At 47.3% G+C, this 22,503-nt stretch overlaps 1 protein-coding gene across 1 annotated transcript; it reads left to right on the forward strand.

The window, feature by feature from the left end:
* The first annotated feature begins 1,790 nt into the window (after positions 1 to 1,790).
* sdf4 (stromal cell derived factor 4) lies at positions 1,791 to 21,918 on the forward strand. Its single transcript, XM_042343715.1, has 7 exons — positions 1,791 to 1,812; positions 2,039 to 2,495; positions 15,036 to 15,172; positions 15,805 to 15,918; positions 18,262 to 18,420; positions 20,687 to 20,862; positions 21,703 to 21,918. Exons 2-7 carry the CDS (start codon positions 2,197 to 2,199, stop codon positions 21,877 to 21,879), a joined length of 1,062 nt encoding a protein of 353 aa, XP_042199649.1. The 5' UTR covers positions 1,791 to 1,812; positions 2,039 to 2,196; the 3' UTR covers positions 21,880 to 21,918.
* The last annotated feature ends 585 nt before the right edge of the window (positions 21,919 to 22,503 follow it).

Raw genomic sequence — 22,503 nt, forward strand, 5'->3', positions numbered from 1 at the left:
CACTACACTTTGCGGTATATTGAAGGTGCGATGAGTCGCTGCATCAAATGCAAGGATTATTATTAGCTTCAGCGAAGTCCTGGGATTCTTATAGTGTCGAGGTCCTAACTTTTGAAGGGGCGGTTAGAGATGGATATTGATAATAATGGCTTAATAATAATAAATTGGTCATTTTCATCCCACGGCTGTTTGTGGGGACGCTGCTGTGCGCAATTGGCCGCCGCATTTTGTCCACAAAATATACTGTCAATTCACTTTAGACGTCGAGAAATACGTGAAAAGCTCCGTATCAATTATCAGGATTATTATCCGTATCAGGATTATTACTATTATTATACACAAGAGTAGAGAGAGCCCTCACCTCGCAAGCGAGAGGACCCGGGTTCGATTCCCGGCCAGGTCAGGGGGTGAAACCTCGGGCAAGTTTCCTTACTCCACGCACACGCACACGCGTGCGCCTGATGATAATCCCTCAAGGAAAAAAAAAGAATAATTTAGCGGCTGAATTATCCACAGCTGTTTGTGTGTGTGTGTGTGTGGGGGTGGAACGGCGCTGTGCGCGATCGGCCCACAAAAATATATAACGATACAACGACGACAACAACGACAACCCTCGCCTTTGACACGGCGCTTTTTTCATGTCTTTCCAGACGTCCCTTCGGAAAGCGCTTCAGGGGACAGACTGCAAAGTGAATGGACTCGGTGGTGGGGGGTGTAGGCAGTCGAGCCCGGGAGGCGCTTCGAGACGTCTGGAAGGCGTGGGTGGGGGGGGTCCCCCACGGGTCAAAACGCGACGAGGGAGAAGACGACGACGATGTGGAGTCCTGTAGCTCAGTGGTCGGAGCGCCCGCTTTGCGAGCGAGAGACCCGGGTATCGATTCCCGGCGGCGGGGCGGGGGGGGGAAACCTCGGGCGAGTTCCCTTACTCCACACGCCTGATAATAATCCCTCCCCCACAAAAAAAACCGATAACAAATGGGGTCAGTTTCAACCCCCGGCCGCTTGCGTTTGTGGGGACGCCGCTGTGCGCAATCGGCCGCCGCCGCCGCCTTTCGCCCACAAACGTACGGCCGGTTCACTCGACGGTCCGTTCCGCGGAAGCGCTTTGGGGCGTCAAGAAGACGTGAAAAAGGCGCCGTATCGTGTATCGAACGCGAGGATTATGATAATAATAATAATAATAATCCTTGCATTTGATATAGCGCTGTTCACGTCGGGAGGACGTCCCAAAGCGCTTCACAGAACACACTGTAAAGTGAATTGACTGTATATTTGTGGGCGAACGCGGCAGCCAATTGCGCACAGCAATGTCCCACAAACAGTCATAGATTGAAAATGACCAATTTATTATTGTTTTTGTTTTTTTGGAGGGATTATTATTAGGCTCTGTGTGGATGATGATGATGATGATGATAATGATGACGATGATGATTGTGAACCAGGCTCCGAAGCCGAGGACCCTCTACGGTCCGCCTCTGCCGAGCTGCAGTGGCCGTCCAGGCTGGGGGACAGCCGGCCAGAGGCCAGGGGCTCGGCCGGCAGCGGCTGCTGCATCTTGCTCAGCCATTCCGAGCCCGTGTGTCGTCACCCGATCCTCCACCTTCCTCCCACCCCCCTCTCCCTCCCTCCCTCCCCCCGCCCGCCCGCCCCTTCTTCCTGTCTGCAGCCCTCTTCCGTTCAGGGATCTGCTGAAAGGGGAACCGCAGCCGGAGCCAAAGCCGGTCGGAGGCTCTTCACCCCCCACCGCCACCCCCACCACAGCTACCCCCATCATCAGCCCCCCCCGCCGCCCTCCGCCAGGGGCCGTTAAAGGTACAAAAGTCCTATGGGCTCGAGGGGGGGTGGGGGGTGGGGGGAGGGAGGGCAGGTTCTGCTAACTGCGGCTTTCTTTTTTGGGGGGTGAGGGGGTGAAAGAAAGAAAAAAAAGAAGAAATAACTCCCACCCCCTCCCCGCCCTCCCCCCACCCCCTCCCCCTCCCCGCCCTCCCCCCGCCACTAAACTAGTTGTTTTTTTTTCCCCCCCTCTCCAAAAAAACAGGACTGCGATGTGATTTCGCCGGAGGATTTTCTTGCTCCTCCGATCCGTGCGGTTGTGTCGGTCGGTCGAGCGAGGAGGAGGAGGAGGAAGGAGCGAGGGAGGAAGGAGGAGGGGGATCTCAGCGCTCGCCCATCTCTCCGCGTCTCGGGAAGGAAGGGATGGCGGCGGTCAAGCCGGCGCTGGCCGGCTGCCTGCTCCTGCTGCTCTGCGTCTCGGCCCTGGACGGCCGTCCGGCCAACATCTCGGCCGTGAGGAGGGAGAGGGAGAAGGTCGACGTCAGGAGGGACGAGAACGAGATCCTGCCCAAGGAACACCTGAACGGGGTCAAGATGGAGCTGGACGGTCACCTGAACCAGGGCTTCTACCAGGAGGTCTTCCTGGGCAAAGAGATGGAGGAGTTCGAGGAGGATTCGGAGCCCCTGAAAAACAGGAGAAAGTTGATTGAAATATTCTCCAAGTGAGTGTCCGACTGTGTCTGTGTCTGTGTGTGTGTGTCACTGTGTGTCTGTGTGTGTGACTTTGTTTGTGTGCGACTGTGTCTGTCTGTGTGTGTGTGAGACGTGTGTGTGTGTGACTGTGTGTGTGACTGTGTTTATGTGTGTGTCTGTGTGTGTGTGTCTATGTGTGACTTTGTTTGTGTGCGACTGTGTCTCTGTGTGTGTGTGTACTCACTGGGAGGTCTGTGTGTGTTACTGTGTGTGTGTGAGTGACTGTGTTTATGCGTTTGTCTCTGTGTGTGTATGTTTGTGTGTGTGAGCAATTGTGAGACTGTGTGTGTGTGTACTCACTGGGAGCTGTGTGTGCGTGTGTGTGTACTCACTGGGAGCTGTGTGTGTGTGTACTCACTGGGAGCTGTGTGTGTGTGTGTGTGTGTGTACTCACTGAGCTGTGTGTGTGTGTACTCACTGGGAGCTGTGTGTGTGTGTGTGTACTCACTGGGAGCTGTGTGTGTGTACTCACTGGGAGCTGCGTGTGTGTGCGTACTCACTGGGAGCTGTGTGTGTGTGTGTGTACTCACTGGGAGCTGTGTGTGTGTGTACTCACTGGGAGCTGTGTGTGTGTACTCACTGGGAGCTGTGTGTGTGTACTAACTGGGAGCTGTGTGTGTGTGTGTACTCACTGGGAGTTGTGTGTGTGTGTACTCACTGGGAGCTGCGTGTGTGTGCGTACTCACTGGGAGCTGTGTGTGTGTGTGTGTACTCACTGGGAGCTGTGTGTGTGTGTGTGTGTGTACTCACTGGGAGCTGTGTGTGTGTGTGTACTCACTGGGAGCTGTGTGTGTGTGTGTGTGTGTACTCACTGGGAGCTGTGTGTGTGTGTGTGTGTGTACTCACTGGGAGCTGTGTGTGTGTGTGTGTGTACTCACTGGGAGCTGTGTGTGTGTGTGTGTGTGTACTCACTGGGAGCTGTGTGTGTGCGTGTGTGTGTACTCACTGGGAGCTGTGTGTGTGCGTGTGTGTGTACTCACTGGGAGCTGTGTGTGTGTGTACTCACTGGGAGCTGTGTGTGTGTGTGTGTACTCACTGGGAGCTGTGTGTGTGTGTACTCACTGGGAGCTGTGTGTGTGTGTGTACTCACTGGGAGCTGTGTGTGTGTACTCACTGGGAGCTGCGTGTGTGTGTGCGTACTCACTGGGAGCTGTGTGTGTACTCACTGGGAGCTGTGTGTGTGTGTGTGTGTGTGTACTCACTGGGAGCTGTGTGTGTGTGTGTACTCACTGGGAGCTGTGTGTGTGTGTGTACTCACTGGGAGCTGTGTGTGTGTGTGTGTGTACTCACTGGGAGCTGCGTGTGTGTGTGTGTACTCACTGGGAGCTGTGTGTGTGTGTGTGTAATCACTGGGAGCTGTGTGTGCGTGTGTGTGTGTACTCACTGGGAGCTGTGTGTGCATGTGTGTGTACTCACTGGGAGCTGTGTGTGTGTTGCTTGGCCGCTTGCTTAAAACATGTGGATTTTCCGGGCCGCTCGGTTTATTCCGCAGCACCTGGCCTTCTACACGCACCTCTTCACGCCTAAAGCGAGAGCCTCTCGAGCTGCACGTTAGGTTCACCCCGTAAGCCGGAGCGCGGAGGGGCAGCAGCTCGGGTGATCCTGACTGGACAACCAGCAGGAAGCTCGCCAGACAGTGCTGTATCAATGACAAGCTGCGCAGTTTTCAGCTGGTTAAATTCCCAGCACTTAACCCATTGGTATCCCCAAGCCTCGTCTCCCTCCAACCTGTCCTTCGAATTAGGTAGACAGGGCAGGGCAGGGCGTGTGCGCGCGTGTGTGTGTGCATCGCTCCGGCGGGAGGGTTCGCATTCCATTCCGGACGCAAATTTCTATACGTAGGCGTCACACCTATGTGGAATTCTCAGTCGGGGTTGAATGCTCTTAAAGCATCGGTTTCCGCGTGTCAGATACCCGGCTGACCGAAAAAGGTTAAGAGGTAAGGGCCGTTAATGTTGTTTCAGAAAATAAAACACAGATCTTACAGATGTATTTAGATAACGGTATCAAATGATAATAATAATAGTCCTTGCATTCGATACAGCGCCTTGTTAAATCCTCGAGACGTCTCAAAGAGCTTCACTGGATATACTCCGAAGTGAATTGACTGTATATTTCGAGGGCCAAACACGGCAGCCGATTCTGCGCAAACAGTGTTGCGCAAACAGTCGTGGTTTGAGTGACCAAACTGTTCTTATTTGGGAGGGGGGGGGAATTATTATCTCCGGAAAGTGATCCAACAATCGACTAACAACCGGGTTCCTACTTACTACGAGGTAAACAGAGGCATGTGGAGTAAGGAAAGTTGCCTGAGGTTTTGTCCTGTCCGGGTATCGAACCCGGGTCCTCTCGAGTCAAGCCCTGTAACCCCTACGCTCTACGGGACTCCATCGGGAGATTGTAACTTTAAAATAATCCCTTTAAAATTTGGCTTCATTTCAGCCAAAGATTTGTGCAGATGATCTCGCTGTGGCTTCCAATTTGCAGGTGCTGAGAAAGAGAAAAGACTCTTATCTGTTGTGTTTGCTCGGACAAGGTCCAACTTTCATGCAGGGAATCATTGCGTCAATCACATCTGCTCGAGGACAATCTCACGCGCTCCACAACCATCAGTGATTTAATCTCCTTTGGAAAACAAATCTCAGTCCTCTTGCTCTTTGCCCGACATGAAAGGTGCTACACAAATGTCATTTGTTGTTCATGTTCCTCTCAAGCCATGGTTTTAATAATAATAATAATCCTTGCACTTGATATAGCACCTCATCACGTTGTTGAAACGTCTCAAAGCGTCTCACAAGATACACCTTACAGTGTAGTGACTGTGTAATTTGTGGGCTCGGCGTCCAATTGCGCACAATTTCCCATCGATTCTCACTCGCTCGCTCCAGGCAGTCGCTGTCCTCCTTCCATCCCACCACATTGCCACGGGAATGCTAGTCTGTCTGTGTCATTGCCTGTCGTTGCCCAGTTGCTGGCCTCCAGGCTGCTCCACTGAGCTGATGGTCAGACAGAAAGATTGTGCCTTAATCGCAAGATTATTGCCCTTCCATCTGCGCTGGATTACTGGGCGAGAGAAAGCTCTCAATGCGGTGACACAGTGAGAGGATGTGAATCATAAACTGGGAATCAAATTTGAGTTCTTGATAAGCACTGTCTGAAAAGTCAGCGATGTGTTTACTGACCTCGAACGTGCTCTGCAATTATTTGTACAATCCATAGATCCTGCTTTAATCTATATGATCTTATTTGCAACACAGTCCGACTCGGCTCCTGTTAGCCCTACAAGCCAAAAGACCGACCAGTAGTGTGCAGAAGCTTGCCAGTCAGTGTTTGCAATGGCAAGCTGCACGGCTTATAATAATAATAATTAATAATAATAATCCTTGTGTCTGATACAGCACCTTATCACGTCGCGAGACGCCTCCAAGCTTCACAGAATACACTGTAAAGTGTAGTGACCGTGTATTTTGTGGGGCGAAACGTGGCAGCCAAATTGCGCACTGCAGTGTCCCACAAACAGTCGTGGATTGAGCGGCCAATTTTTTNATACAGAGGGATTATTAACCCCGGAAAAGGGAACCCCCAATCGACTAACAACCAGGTTCCTACTTAGTTGCCCCACTTCATTCCCCAGAACTAGATCCAGCACTGCTTCCTTCCTCGTTGGGCCAGAAACATACTGAGCCAGAAAGTTATCCTGCACACATTTCAGGAATCCTTCCCCCTTCCTCGCCCTTTATGCTGTTATTTTGCCAGTCTATGTCAGGACAATTGAAGTCCCCCATTATCACTGTTCTACTGGCAAAACCAATAAGATTTTGCCCTGGAAATTCCAGCAGTTACCCCAATGCGCACTCTTAAGAGTCCCCTCAAGCTTTAAACCCAAGTCTAACACAGTACCTTTGGGGGAATTGGGAAAGCTCGGTGCGTCCTTATGCAAGTGGCGGGGGGGCGAGAGAGAGAGAGAGCGAGAGTGCGTGCACACACCCATGTGCAGGACACACAGTTCACGTGTGTGCGAGACACATGCCTGACTAAAAAAATAAGTCTGACAACTGTGTTTCATGGTGTTTCAGCACCTGTTACTCGAATGTCGTAAGGCTTTGAGCAGCAGCAGAGCAACTTTGAAGCTGGATCCCTGGTGCTGGGAACGTGCAGTTTCTCAGTTGTCGGCCCCATCCAAGAGCAAAGGAAGCATAGGAACAGTAACGGCACAGTTGGGAGCCCATTTGTCCCACTATGTCCACTCCACTGCTATGTCTGTGTTTTGGAAACTTGTTTTTAATTGGATTTCACAGTAAGACCTCTCTCTCTCTCTTCCTCAACTCCCCTCCACCGCACCACCCCATCAAACAAAGGAAAGGATCAGCATTTGGTAAAGGAGTTTCGATCCGGATTCCACTTAACTTATCAGTCCGTTTCGTCCAGAGTTTCGCGTCAGGTGGTCGTCTCAAAAGCGCTTCACAGGACTTGACTGAGAAAGGTTAATGACTGTGTATTTTTGTCGCCCCACAACTCGACAGCCTGTTTGGGCACAGTAATGCCCAACCCCCCCCCCCCACCCACCTTCTCCCCGGGCAGCCTTGAAGCGAAGTGGATTAAAGGAGTGGAGTCCTGTAGCTCAGTGGTTAGAGCACTCGCTTTGCAAGCAAGAGATCTGAGTTCAATCCCCGGCAGAGGGCGAAACCTTGGGCAAGTTTCCTTACTCCACACAGAGCCTAATAATAATCCCTCCAAAAAAACAATAATAAATTGGTCATTTTCAATCCACGACTGTTTGTGGGACATTGCTGTGCGCAATCGGCTGCCGCGTTCGCCCACAAATATACAGTCAATTCACTTTACAGTGTGTTCTGTGAAGCGCTTTGGGACGTCCTCCCGACGTGAAAAGCGCTATATCAAATGCAAGGATTATTATTATTATTATTATTAAAGGGCGTAATCTCATCATTTGGGGATTTCTGGTCAGGCCCAGAGTCTGACACTGTGAGCTCCTAAAGCGTTGCCTCATACACAGCCCCTGGTGTCAGTCTGGCTCCAAGCGGGCAGGCCAACTCCCAACTCTCGTTAGTGAGTGTGGTCTATTACACAATGTGTAATACTTTGCGTGCTTTTGTTGAGTTGCGCGCAATTGTCTGCCGCGTTTCGCCCACAAAACATACAGTCAATTCACTTTACAGTAAGGATGATGCAAGGATTATTATTATTACAGTTTGTGACTGACCCTATTCTCCACCAGGGGACAGGTTTGCTCCGTCTGGTATGTAGAGAGTGTTTGCATGATTGAATTCGGTCCCAAGTACAGTAAACAGTAAGTCGTATCGGTTGGGAACATAGATTTAATATGAATTTATATAAATTATGAGTCATCTCAAACTTGCATAGAATATAAACTCTAGAATGGGTCTCGGGCAGATGTACGACTTAGGCGATTTTACGATTTAAACTGATAATGATAACAATCCTCGCATTTGATACAGCGCCTTATCGTGTCTTCAAGACGTCTCAAAGCGCTTCACAGACTATACTGTTAAAGTGAATTGGCTGTGTATATTGGCTGCCACGTTTCGCAAGTTTTGTACAACACTAACCCACTGGCTCATTCTGCGCCGTCTGTTTATGTCAAGTGAAAAATCATGTGGTGTTTGGTTTCGAAACAGGAATCCCCTGTTTGGTCATTTGACTGCAGAATTCCTTGTTGACAAACCTTGACCGTAGGATCGTGGATTTGACTCATGAACTGCTCCAATCTGGACGTGTATTTGATATTTAAGATAACAGTCAAAGGAATTAAATGTTAGATAAATTGTTTGCACAGAACGCAGTTGGAATGTGCAATCTTGTCCGGTTGCCTCCTCTGGCTGTTCTGTGGTTTCACCAGTTGCCTTCCTGTATTCTCCCAATAATAATAATCCTTGCATTTGGTATAGTGCCTTATTTTTGAGACGTCTCAAAACTCTTCACAGTACACACTGTAAAGTGAATTGATTGTATATTTTGTGGGCGAAATGTGGCAGCCAATTATAATAGTAATAATAATAATAATCCTTGCATTTGATATAGCGCTTTTCACGTCGGGAGGATGTCCCAAAGCGCTTCACAGAACACACTGTAAAGTGAATTGACTGTATATTTGTGGGCGAACGCGGCAGCCAATCGCGCACAGCAATGTCCCACAAACAGTCGTAGATTGAAAATGACCAATTTATTATTGTTTTTGGTTTTGGAGGATTATTATTAGACTCTGTGTGGAGTAAGGAAACTTGCCCGAGGTTTCGCCCTCTGCCTGGAATTGAACTCAGGTCTCTCACTTGCAAAGCGAGTGCTCTAACCACTGAGCTACAGGACTCCGCGCACAGCAGGGTCCCCACGAACAGCCGTGGATTGAGTGACCAAATTATTATTATTATTTTTTTGAGGGGATTATTACCCACGGAAAAGCAATACGCCCATCAACTAACAATCAGGTTCCTACTTACTGCTAGGCAAACAGAGGCGTGTGGAGTAAGGAAACTTGCCCAACGTTTCACCCTGAACCCCCCCCCCCTCCCCCTCGGGGAATCGAACCCAGGTCCACTCACGTGTGAGGCGAGCGCACTAACCACAACGCTGCAGGCCTCCCAAGTGGTCACTGCTCACATGTTGAGACTTGGTGTTTAGTGTCGGTAAGAAACTCTGCTCTAGAGGGCGATCACAACCAAGCCTGATCTCGCCCGGTTCTGCTGCCAGACCAGGCACTCAGTCACAGCCAGGGGGGGAGGGGGCTGTGGAGGGACCTCGATCAATCAGGAACCCGTGCAGTGTCAGCACAGAGCGCGATTCGAACCAGCGATCTCCTGGACTGTAAGTTGCAGCTCTACCCACTACTCCAGGACGGTCCAACCTATTGGCAGCTGTATTTCCTCGTCGAAATGAAGTTGGAAATGGCCTGGATGAGATCTTCCCCCAGGGGCCGGATGTGGCCCACGGGCCGCCAGTTGGGACTGCACTACGCTGTCACCCCGGTATTATGACTTCAATAGACGGTCCATTTCCCCGTTGTCTGCCGCATACATGTTAACTAAGTTAATTGCAATAGTTTCTGTCACTTGCAGAGACGTGAAATCTCACCTGGCGTCTCGTGTGGTAGCTGGAGGCTGCTGTGGTTGACCGTATAGGTTGACCAGATCGATGGTTTGATTCATGTCCAAATCATCTCAACAAAAGCTCAATCTCATCAGGTGTTGGGTCACCCCGGGACCTGTACAGTCGAGCAGATCAGATCAGATCGCTGTCGTTTTGCATTGCAACAAGGTCAAGCTGCCGTTGAGATAATTATCCTTGCATTTGATGGCAGGACTTTTAATCTCATTTCCCCCATATCTCCTTAATATGTCTTACTCCCCAAGTATCAATCTGTCTGATCTCGACAGCAACGACAGCTCGCATTTATAGAACAACAACAAAATTATATTTGTAAAGCGCCTTTCAAGAACGTCCCAAGGCGCTGGACAGACAGAGTTTCGGACCCGAGCTGGGGGTCGGGATCGGGGAGGGTGGAGGGCAGGTGGGGGGGAAGCGGGGTGATCGAAAGCACGGTCGAAGAGGAGGGTCTTGAGATGGGTCGTAGAGAGCCCTTCACGAATGGCAGCGTCTCGATCTCCCATGTAAACCTTCCAATCGACTGCAAATCCAGGCCAATTGCATTTGTTTCACAATAGCTCGGGGGCTGTTAGCCAATAATGTACCAAAACGTCGTGATACTATTACAATCGTCTATTAAGCTCTCTGAGGCTGCGGCAGGAACCTGAGCTGCAGGTCAGCGCTTTGAATGAAAAACAAAGTTGAGATATAACACCACTAAGTATTTCCTGTTTGTCTGTATCTTTTGATTCTGTTTCGTTTCCCACCTCACACATCCCTCTCGCCCACTAATGTGCATATTACATTCCACTTCCTCTGTTAATCCACAAACCACAAACAGGTGAGTGTGTGACTTTACTCGGCACATATCTTTTGACCTGGCTGTGTTGGCAATTATTGTCTTATAATCTGTCGCCCGCAAATATACAGTCAATTCACTTTACAGACTATTCTCTGATGCGCTTTGAGACGTCTAGAAGACGTGAAAAAGCGCTATATCAAATGCAAGGATAATTGTTATATCTTTTAACACCTTGGCACGAAAGCGTAATCCTGCTCACTTGCTCTCTGACATCATAAGAATATAAGATTTTTGCCGGGGGAAAGAAGACCAAGATCTGTCTAGTTCGCCTTCCCCCATCCTGGCAGTCACTCGACATTCGTGCCCCCAAACTATATACTGTATCCCCCAGATATTATTTTCTGTAACAGAAATCTATCTTAATTTGTTCTTAAACCGCTTAAAACAAACTGTCTCCCTAGGGAGCCTGTTCCGTACGTTTGCCACTCGCTCGCTGAAGTTGTGTTTCGGCAGATTTGTTCCGAGGTTACCCCCCACTTCAATCGCAGGGAAATTTGAAAGACTGATGGAAACTTGAAAGCTTTAGGGCCAAATGAGGTGAGTATTGTACAAGGCTGGTAGGTGTCAGTCTGGCTCAGTCAGCAGTATTGTCACACCTGAGTCAGAAGGCTGTGGGTTGGGGTGTCTAGACTGGCACTGTAATGGTTGCTGGTAATGGGGAGACCTTCATCGTCGCAGGTTGAGGTCCTGTCTACCTGTTCAGGTGGATATTAAACCCGCGTGACAATTCGAAAATCGACGGCAATTCTTCTGGTGTCCTGGCCAACAATCCCCCCCCCCCCCCCCCCCCACCACCGGCCACCCCCCATAATAAAAGCGGTCATTCCCTCATGGCTGTTTAGAACATCGCTGTGTGCAAATTGGCTGCCGCGTTTCGCCCACGAAACACACACAGTCAATTCGCTTTGCAGTATGTTCTGTGATGCGCTTTGAGTGGTCTCGGAGACGTGATTAGGGGGCGGCGTGTCAGATGCAAGGATTCTTGGAGTCCACCGGGCCAGGCAGTGGACGGGTTGCTCGGGTGTTAATAGGTCACAAAGTCAGAGAGGAGCACGACCTATATCGTAAAAAGCATGAGTTTCATTTTTTTTTGTTCCACAGCAGAAAGTACTGGAAGCGCTGAAGTGCACTGATAGGCAGATCTGTATCTTGGTGAAGTGGTTGCAGTAAATGATGCTCTTGTGTGGTATCTGCAAACTCTCATCAGTTCTTTTGAAAGACACAGCACGTTTGAGGGCAGATTCTAGTGAAATTCAGCGCTTTGGTACTGGAAATGATCTCAATGGTAGGGGAGGAGGAGAGAGAGGGACAGAGAGACAGACAGACAGAAAGAAGAGAGTGAGAGAGAGGGGGGGGGGGGGGGGGGAATCTACAGATATATAATTGCCGCTTTCCTTTTGTGTGCGTTTTTGTCAGATAAAATGAGTCATTCCTGCAGGTGTGGGGGGAGGGAATGTGGATTGAAAAAAAAGCAATTTCCAGACTTGTGCGTGGGGAGGGTGGGGGGGCACCCTATCATTGCACTTTGCGGTGTATCTCGTGAAGTGCTTTGAGACGTCCTCCTAATGGGGAAAGACTCATTATACCAGATATACAGATTTTTTTTACACTCTACCTTAACTGTCATGCTCGCAATTGGTGATGCTTGCCATTGGTTTATTAATTAAGTAACTTCTGGGTCGACAGGGATATCCTGTCACACCAACTCATCCTCTATATGCACAAGCTCAGTCTTTCCAACTTGAACTTTCCCATTGGGTCAATTGACTGAAATCCCCTATTTCTGACTTGCCACTCCCTATCTGTTTTGGCCAAATGTTAGCCTGGCCCTTTTCTCATTAAATGCGTCTAACCAGAGGCTTTCCTTCATGAATGATCCTGCAATGTTAGCTCAACTGTCATGTGTTTTACCACGTGTCCCTGACATATATGGAAACCCCTTCACTTTATCAGTCCATGACTGTTTGAGGGACACCCCTGGGCGCAACTGGCTACCTCGTTTCGCTCACAAAATACACAGTCAATTCACTTTACAATATATTCTGTGAATATATTGAGACATCTTAACAATGTGATAAGGCACTATATCAAATCAAAAGGATTATTATTATAATAATTATCGGTTGCCACTAGTGTCTCTGGTCGCACCATTTGTCTTGAATGCTCCTAGCACTTATGTACAGTATATGCACCTAATTTTACTCTTTAAGCGTTAACCTTTCTGTCTGGTTGTCTTGGTCCTGCTATCTGTGGCTTTCTGGGGGCCTTGCCCTCTTGATTAAGTTACTTCCCCCATTTGTTATTGAGTCTTCTCTACTTCACACTTTCCACATTCTCCCCCACCTCCCCTTCAAATCTAGTTTAATCCAAACCAAATTGCCCCATTTGGTGAAGGACTATCCTTCCTATAAACAGTTCCTACACAATGTTCTTAACAAGGCATTGAAGTTCATTATTCTGCCTAGTTTGTCCTCCAGGCTCAACTATGCAAACGTCCTGCTTGTCGGCCTTCTCAACACCTCCCTCCACAGGCTGCAGATAATCCAGAACACTGCAGCCCGTGTCCTCTCCCGCACCAAACTCCATGACCCCATCTTCCCCCACTCTCGTCCGACTCCATTGGCTCCCTATCCTTCAGAGGATCCAGTTCAAAATCCTGGTCCTCATCTACAAAGCCCTTCATGGTCTCGCCCCCACCATACCTCTGTGACCTCCTAACCCCCTTCCAACCCGCCCGCTCCCTCCGCTCAGCCGGCTCTGGCTGCTCCACGCCCTCCGATCCACCCGCCCCACCATTGGCGGGAGAGCCTTCAGCCACTCTGCTCCCAACCTCTGGAACTCCATCCCCCAATCACTCCACCTCACCCCCTCCTTAGCCTCCTTCAAGTCCAGTCTCAAAATCCTCCTCTTCGACCACGCCATTAGTCACCCCCTTCCCCTCCCCTCCCTTCTCCACCCCCCGACCCCAGCTCGGGTCTGAAATGCTGTCACTGTCCAGCGCCTTGGGACATCCTCCCGACGTGAAAGGCGCTGTACAAATGCAATCTTGTAGTTGTTGTTGTAGTCAGTGCCACTTGCACGGATGACAGTTCTCAGCATTCACACCATTCATATCATTCATATACTTACTTCCCTTTACATTGACCTCAGAAACGTGGCTTATTCATTACTTATATATCTGACTCAGACAATGGGTTCCTTGCTTGACTGTCTCGGAAATCTTCAAAGCTAATGGCAGGAGAAAGTGACCCAATTTTTTGGGTTGTCAATCAGTTATCTTAACCACACGGAAACCCAGCACCATGCTTAAGAATCTCTCAATCCTGACTGAGACGTACATCCGCACATGTATGTCGCCTGCACCATTGAAATCTGTCCGGAATGGAATGCCCACACTCTCCCCCCCCGGTGGGACACTGCTTCCGGAGAGCATAAGGCGTCGGTTGACGAGAACCAAGGCTTGAGGGGCCCCCAGAGTGTGCATTGGTAATAGTGCTGGAGCTTAACCAGTTAAAACCGCATAGTTTGCCATTGCGAGCACCGCCTGGCAAGCTGTTCTGCTGTTTCTCAGGCTAGGACCACCCTACCTACTCCTTAGGGTTTGGGCTTTCAGGGTTAACGGGAGCTGCCCCTTCAAAGTCCTGGCAATGAGCCAGGATTGACTTGATTCCCAACATTCTGTTGGCAAGTATTGTCATGTCAGATCATGTCAGCCCCAAGGAGACCCAGCTTGCCTTTCCCACCCCTGTTACTCAAGGAGTGACCGCATTATAAAGCAACAGCAGCTGTCAGCCTGGCTCAGTTGCTGGAAATCTCACCTCTGAGTCAGAAAGTTGTGGGCTCAAGTCCCACATCAGAACTTTGGACTTATATAGATTACATAATATAGGTTTCCCCCCCCCCCGATAAAAATTATCATTCACATCATGGCTGTCTGTAGGCTTTCTATGCGCAGAAATTGGCTGCCACGTTTGCCTACATTTTGAATACAGTCATTACACTTTAAAAGTGAGCCTGCAAAGCCCTTTTACGCATCCTCTCAACCTGCAAGGCCCTGCATCAAATGCAAGTGTTTGTATAAAGAGATGGAAAAAAGAACTTCAAAAAAGGAGGCGGAAGAGAATACATAGCACTCGCTGGGGAAACTCCACCTTATAGGTTATCAACTGATGTTTTTTTGGAAAACGTGAATTAAATGTGCAATTTCAGCTGACTACACATTTACTGACCTCCCACATAACCTAGCAAAGGTGTTAACAAAAGTGCAAGCCTGCTTTTCAAGATCGAAGTGTGCATTATTACAGTCACATTTTCAGCATTGTTTCCTTTTGACCCCCTTAATATATTTCTTTCCTCACACCGCACAAGTCTCTGCAGATGGTTTCCGAGCAGGTTAGATGGGCGAGGCGAAAGAAACCAACTTGATCAAGGTTCCCATTGAGACATCTCGAAGACGTGATAAGGCGCTATATCAAATTGCAAGGATTATTGTTGTTATCACTTTGATGTATTTCGGTCTTTCTAGGGTCGATGCCAATTTGGACAAGAAGGTCAGCGCGAGTGAGATGCAGCGCTGGATCATGCAGAAGACTGAAGAACATTTCCAACAGGCCATCGACGAGAATAAACTGCATTTTAAAGCTGTGGATCCCGATGGCGATGGTAAGGCAGGCATTGGAAACCCCCCTAATAATAATAACATTGCATTTGATTGAACACCTTATCACCCCAGAAAGCAATCCGCCATTCGACTAACACTCAGGTTCCTCAGGTTTACTGCTGGGTAAACAAAGGTGTGTGGAGTAAGGAAAGTTGCCTAAGGTTTTGCCCGGGAATCAAACTTGGGCCCTCTCGCTTACGAGGCAAGTGTGCCAACCACTGCACTAAGGTGCTCCCTAGTGTTTATCAGCTATAATAAACTAAGAATCTTTGCATTTGTCATAGTGCCTTTTCACGTCATTGGGACGTCTCAAAGTGCCTCAGAAGTCAAGTGCAGTGACTGTGTATTTTGTAGGGGAAGAATTGTATGCACAGCTTTGCCCTACAAACAGCCATGAAGTGAATGACCAATTGTATCTGTGGGGAGATGATTGACCAGGACACCATGTGAGAAATTCCCTTCTCTTTTTCAAATATCACATGGGATCTTTGACGTCCACCTCAACAGGCAGTTTCTTTTGCCATGATTTGGGGAGTAAGACCTGTGAGCACTTCGTTCCAATGGCTTTTCCTTCACTCGTTTCTATTCAAACCTTTCTATCTGACGCTCTCTCTCTCTCTCTCTCTCTCTGAAGGTCACGTCTCCTGGGATGAATATCGCGTCAAGTTTCTGGCCAGCAAGGGCTTCAATGAAGGCGAGGTGTCGGAGAAGATCAAAAACAACAAAGAACTGAAGATTGATGAAGAAAGTGAGTTTTGTGTGGTTGGTGATCAATATAATGATGATAATAATAACCTGTGCATTTGACATAGTGCATTTGACGTGTTCAAGATGTCCCTCCTTTGCCTCCTTCAAGGCGCGTGTCAAGACCCTCCTCTTCGTCCGTACCTTCAGCTACCCTCCTACCCCTACCTTCCCCTCCCCTGATCCCAACTCCCTGCTCAGGTCCGCATCCCTGACTGTCCAGCGCCTTGGGACGTCCTCCTGAGGTGAAAGGCGTTGTGTAAGTGTTATTTGTTGTTCTTGTTGTTGTTGGTCTGTAGTGAGCTCCCGGTCTGTAAACTGCAACTCTCTCCACTACACCATTGGAGTAGCCATCTGCAGTCATCCTACCACTCCCAGCGCTTCAGTCATGTGAAAGCTGTTGACCCTGTATATTGTGCGGCACATTTTATCCATCGCTCCACAACTGTTTTCCAATGGAGCCAGTCCCGAATAGCATGGATTGCCCAACGTATCAATGGAGAGTGATGGGCTGCGAAAGGTTTTCGGTTTCTAGTTTTCTAGTTTTTGAAGTGCAAAGACTGAATATTGCAACAACAAAAAGATGTTTTGAGTGTATTCACACCCTCTCTCTCTTTCACCCCTCTCTCCTACCCATGTTTCCTCTTCCTGTTGGGGGAGTTGCACTCTCAAAGGGGAAGTAATAGAATTATCATGTGCAAGATCAGCAAATCGCGCCCCGTTATAGAATGGAAACATTAAGGCTAAATATCAGATAGATGTGAATTTATCTCTGGGGAATTTTTTTTTTGCATTGCTTAGTATGCTATCAAAAGGGTTACTGCTGTTCTCTACAGGATGACGGAAACTGATGTGAAGTGTTCACAGACTAGTTTCCTTTCATTTCAAAGCATGGTGGTGGTGGTGGGGGGTGAAGGGGACTGAGCGCAGTGTTGTCAGTCATTGCTGTTGAGCTGTTAGTTTTTTTTTTCAATTCAATTCCTTTAATTCAGGAAATGGCCTATCCGGGAAGATGGGGTGCTGGTGGTGGTGGGGTGGGGGGGTGCACAGTCCCAGAATTGTCGTCAGAGTAATCTGGGTCAGAGATTTCAGGGGAACGAGTCGGGTTAGCGGTTTTGGAGTTTGTTGCCACAAGCGGATATCCGAGGCTCAGATCAGCAGCGACATTCAGAAATAAACTGGACATGCGCTCCTGCGCAGTGAAATAACGTTATTATTATTAATAGTAACAATCCTTGCATTTGATGCAGCTTCTCAGAGCGATTAATAATAATAATAATCCTTGCATTTGATATAGCGCTTTTCACGTCGGGAGGACGTCCCAAAGCGCTTCACAGAATATGCTGTAAAGTGGAATGACTGCACGTTTGTGGGCGATTGGGGATTGCACAACAGTGTCGCACGAACAGCCGTGAACTGACTTGGCCAAGTTAATAGAGAGATTAATAAAGGGAAGCTTAGAGAAACAGTTGACACTGGCACATACATGATAGGACTCTTCTGTGCTAAAGTCTGTCATTAGATGTCAGCACAGTGTTGTCACTCATTGATGTGGGCACTAAACAATAGTTACTCCACCGTACTACGTATAGTATAGCAGGGTCCTGTGTCTGTCAGATTTGCCTCGTCAGGAACCTGTTTGTCAGAGATATATCTCTATAAGGACCGATTTACATTTTAATGCGGTTTGGCACTTTTCCATTTATACTTTGATTTGATTTCTAATTTGTCATTAATAGATCTGAAAATTTAGTCTGGTTAAGAACTGAAACTCTCCATTCACTGTGTGTGTGTGCGTGCGTGTGAAACTTGAATTGTACGTCATACCCATGATGTGGAGATTGTGGACATTTTGTTACCTCCTCAAAACAAATTCAGCTTTAAAATGTGTTCTGTCAACGGAAAGACTTGAGTTTTGTACAAATCCAATGCAGAAATCACTAAATATGGGTTTTATTTTCTGGGTTAGAAAGCAGCTTCGGAAATAATAATATTAATAAAAATCTATCAACTGGAAAAATAAGACTTGGCAAGAGCCAAGGCTTGGTGACCCCAGAGTGTGCGTTGGGGTCACTGCTGGAATCTGACGGGCTAAACCGTAGAGCTTGACATTGATAATCACGTCGATTTGTTGTAGCGATGAACTATTAACGCACCTTTACGGATATTAGGGGTCTGGGGAAAGAGCAGGGGAGTAGGACTGATTGGGAAGCTCTTCCAAAGAGTTGGCACAGGCACATGGGCCGAATGGCCTCCTCCCGTGCTGTAATATTCTATGATTGTATGATTAACAGAGCACAATTCTCTGCCGGTGTTTGGTGAAGTGTGTTTGTGTTCCGCTCTGCAGCTCAGGAAGTGCTGGATAACCTGAAGGATCGCTGGTTTCAGGCCGATGAACCCCCAGCAGATCAGCTTCTGGACGAAGACGAGTTCCTGGCTTTCCTGCACCCGGAACACAGCCGAGGGATGCTCAAGTTCATGGTCAAGGAAATTATTCGTGATCTAGGTAAACGGATTTACAGGTTCCACCCTGGCTCAGTTGGTACAACTGTCAGCCAGATGGTTGTGGGTTCAAGCACCCCACCACCCCCATCAGGGACCTTAGCTTATCCTATAGTCTGCCTGTCCAGATGGATGTTAAGAGATCCCATATTCAAAAAAAAAGCAGGAAATTTCTCCCTGTGACCCGGCCGACCATCCCCCCAAATAAAATTGGTTGTTCACTTTCGCGGCTGTTTGGGGGATAATAATAATAATAATAATAATAATAATAATAATAATGTTGCAGTGCGCAAATTGGCTGCAGCTTTCGACTACAGATTCACAGGTCACTGCACTTGACAGCAGTTCCATGTCAAGCACTTTTGAGATGTGTCCGTGTTGTAGACGCTGCATCAAATGCAATCAATTAACTATTATAAATTTAATTGCAGAAGGAATCCAGCAAAGACCTCACCAGCTTTTGGTCGCAGGGTGAAATTTGTCGTCTGTGTTATATCTATCATATAGATTTGACCTAAAATAGCATCAACAAGCTTATGGTTCTTAGTGATTTGTTACCCAGTAATTTATCTACAAATGCTACATCAATAAGGCGCTTTGAGTCATTTGGACACGATAGATGCTTTATCAGACGCAAGAGCTATTCATCTCAATCGTGAATTTTTGTTTGAACATATTAGTTGACCAGAGCGGTGAAAACAATTGAAATAGACATTGAAACTGAAACAACATTCCCCGCTAGTGTGAAATACAGAGACCGAACTAAATTTGCAGCTCGAAGAATTTTGAAATTTTGTTTTGTATATTGTTCATTTAAATTTCCCAGAAAGTTGATTAATGCTGTTGATTCAGAAAAAGCTGACGAAGCCGAGTGCTAACATTTTCTAATCTTGTTTCTTTTTTCTAAAAAAAAAGGGGAGGCTTTCTGTGGGTTTGCTTCTCATCTTATATGCCTATCAGAAGCAGTAAGTGTATCTTACTTACCAGAAGTATTTAATTTACAATAATCGAATTTTACTATGACTGGGTTGTAATGCGTTAGCAAATGCAAAAAGGCGTGACTTTCAGGGAGACATTTAGCCTATTTCAAGGAACTGCGAGTAATGTTCGTGCAAGCAGGAATTGGATTTGCTTTTATGTCTGGGAATGAGACCTTAACAAGAGCCCCTGGATTATTTCGCTCCTGCCAAGTCATTACTAAGAACAGAACAGAAATGAACTTGCATGTTTACAGCACCTTTAACACACCCTTCAAAACATCTCAAAGCAATTCATAATTCATTGCTGACAAGTCAACACTGTTTCCAAGCAAACATTGTGACCGATTCCTGATTTAGTTGGCTGCTTTCTTGCCTCTGAGTCTACGCTGACACTGCAGTGTAGTGGTGGGATATAATAATAATAATCCTTGCGTTTGATACAGCGTCTTATCACTTCGAAATGTCTCAAAGCGCTTCACAGAATGTACTGTAAAGTGAAATGACTGTATATCTTGTGGGAGATATATGAATATGTTGTATTATTATTGACCTTAAAGCTCTCGCGGCACTATTTGAAAAGCAAAGAGATGTTTCTCCCTGTGTTGTGGCCGACAATCCCCCAAATAAAATCGGTCACCCACTGGACGGTGTTTGTGGGGCATTGCTGTGTGCTAAATGATCATTACAAAGTCCCATCTCAACAGGCAGGCGTGAGATTCAGCTTAATGTGTCTCAGGGTGTCAGCTTGAGTTCAAAGTGGGCCTTGGGGACTTGAACCCACAACCTTCTGACTCGGAGGGGAACCAGGCTGACCCATTTTCTCCCCTTTTCGACAGATAATAAGTCCCTTAAAAAACACCCGAGTTTTTATTTTGTGAATTAAAAAAAAACACAATGCAATCGCCCTTCACTGCGAGTAAAGAACACTGTGATACACCGTTTAACACTTTGCTCCAAGCTTGCACTGATAATAATAATCCTGGCATTTGTTGTAGCGCCTTATCACGTCTTCGTGACGTCTCAAAGCGCTTCACAGAATATATACTGTAAAGACTGCGTGTTTTGTGGACGAACCGCGGCAGCCAATTAATTGCACACAGCAGTCTCCCGCAGACAGTCATGGATTGGGTGACCGTATTTTTTTGGTTGATTTTTTTTTAATGAAGAGATTATTACCCCCTGAAAAGCGATCCGCCAATCGACTAACAGCCGGGTTCCTATTTGCTGCTGGGTAAACGTAGGCAAGTAGAGGAAGGAAACTTTGCCTAAACTTCGCCTAATTCCCCGCAGATCAAGATGGAGACAAGAAGCTGACTCTGCCCGAGTTCATCTCATTGCCCGTCGGCACCGTGGAAAACCAAGAGGCCCAGAACATCGATGACGATTGGGTCAGGGAGCGGAAGAAGGAATTTGAGCAGGTCATTGATGCTAATCAAGACGGCATTGTCACAGTGGAAGAACTGGAGGTGGTTAAAACATTTTACTCACAGAAGCACTTTAACAATCGTGAGATCATTTAAACCCTCGGCTTCACCTAATTTGCACGAAACAGTACTTTGGTCTGCATCAGCCTTGTGCAGAGACAGACGTCTAGCTGTTTACACGTTGAGAGGCTTACGTAATGGGTACTTTATTAGAGGTATGACAATGACTGGCAGATATGAGTGGAAGATATATCTGACCCCAAGCAGTTTATAACATTTAAAAGACCCACAGTATATTTTCTGTGCTCTTTAAATTTGTGCACTATTTTCTGTGCAAGTCTTTTTTTAAACACTTGCTTATGTAATATTTAATTCCCCGACTTTTTGTGATATTTAAATGTTGCCGCAAAACTTTTTTTCTTGATTGGCTGGGTGTTTGCCGAAAGCCCATCACCATGATTAAGATTATCCAAGGCAAACTGAGAATTGCACACCTGTAAGCCGCCTACACGTGGGAATTATCCTGTGACTGGAATGGTATGTCTGGAATTGGAGTTCCATAGTGTAGTGGTTAGTGCAAGGAAGAGGACCTGGGTTCGAAACCTTAGGCAAGTTTCCCTACTCCACACTCCTCTGTTTGCCTAGCAGTAGGGAAGAACCCAGTTGTTGGTCGATTGGAAGATCGCTTTCCAGGGGGAATAATACCTCCGGAAAAAAAATTTGGTCACTCAATCCACGACCGTTTGTGGGGACCCTGCTGTGCGCAATCGGCTGCCGCATTTCGCCCACAACATATACAGCCAATTCACTTTACGATATATTCTGTGAAACTCTTGATTCTGACTAATCTGCTTTTTGTATCCCCCTCCCCACTACTATCAGGAGTACATGGACCCTATGAATGAATACAACGCCTTGAATGAGGCCAAACAGATGATTGCTGTTGCTGATGAAAATCAGGATCACTATCTCCAGCTGGAAGAGATTCTCAAGTACAGCGAGTACTTTACAGGCAGTAAACTGATGGATTATGCCCGGAATGTACACGAGGAATTCTAAAGAGCGACGGTGTCAGAGTTCCGCGAATCTCTTAAGACGTGTCGATCGGTGATGTGCTTAACAAAACGCTTTTCCATACAGTTGCTGCCTTGTATCTGTGTGCATACAATTACCCAACAGATAGAGAAGGCTTCTTAACTTTAAAGTGCCGTTAGCGGGGTCTAACTTGCAGTATGTCGTGATGCATTTCCCTTTTTTTTAAAAAAAAGCCACACATGATAATTTGGTCACTTACAATCCACGGCTGTTTGTGGGGTGACGCCGCTGTGCACAATTGGCTGCCGCGTTTCACCCCAAAAATCTGCGGTCAATTCACTTGACGGTATATCCTGCGAGGTGCTTTGAGACGTCTCGAGGACGTGATAAGGCGCTTTCATCAAATTAAAGGATAATTATTATTATTTCTTGATCATCAATGTGCAGGGTTTAGTTATCTAATTTCTAATGCATTCCTCAGGGCAACTAGTGCTTTTGAAATTCGACAACTGTCCGTCCCTTATTTCGAAATTTGCTAAGAAATCCCGCAAATTAGACCTACCCCCCACCCTCACTTTGTTGTTTGTCAAGAGACGCTTCATTTGAAATGCCTTAAAATCGTTGGGGAAACCCACAAAGAGTGTTTGC

Source organism: Callorhinchus milii, unplaced genomic scaffold (assembly GCF_018977255.1).
Source record: "Callorhinchus milii isolate IMCB2004 unplaced genomic scaffold, IMCB_Cmil_1.0 Scaffold24, whole genome shotgun sequence".
NCBI classification, from domain to species: Eukaryota; Metazoa; Chordata; class Chondrichthyes; order Chimaeriformes; family Callorhinchidae; genus Callorhinchus; species Callorhinchus milii.

Excerpts from the sequence above, each read along its gene's own strand:
- sdf4 (XM_042343715.1), top strand. The coding sequence starts at position 2,197 with ATGGCGGCGGTCAAGCCGGCGCTGGCCGGCTGCCTGCTCCTGCTGCTC. Across the intron at positions 15,173-15,804 it reads TGTGGATCCCGATGGCGATG|GTCACGTCTCCTGGGATGAA; the intron begins GTAAGGCAGGCA and ends CTCTCTCTGAAG. Across the intron at positions 18,421-20,686 it reads GGAAATTATTCGTGATCTAG|ATCAAGATGGAGACAAGAAG; the intron begins GTAAACGGATTT and ends AATTCCCCGCAG.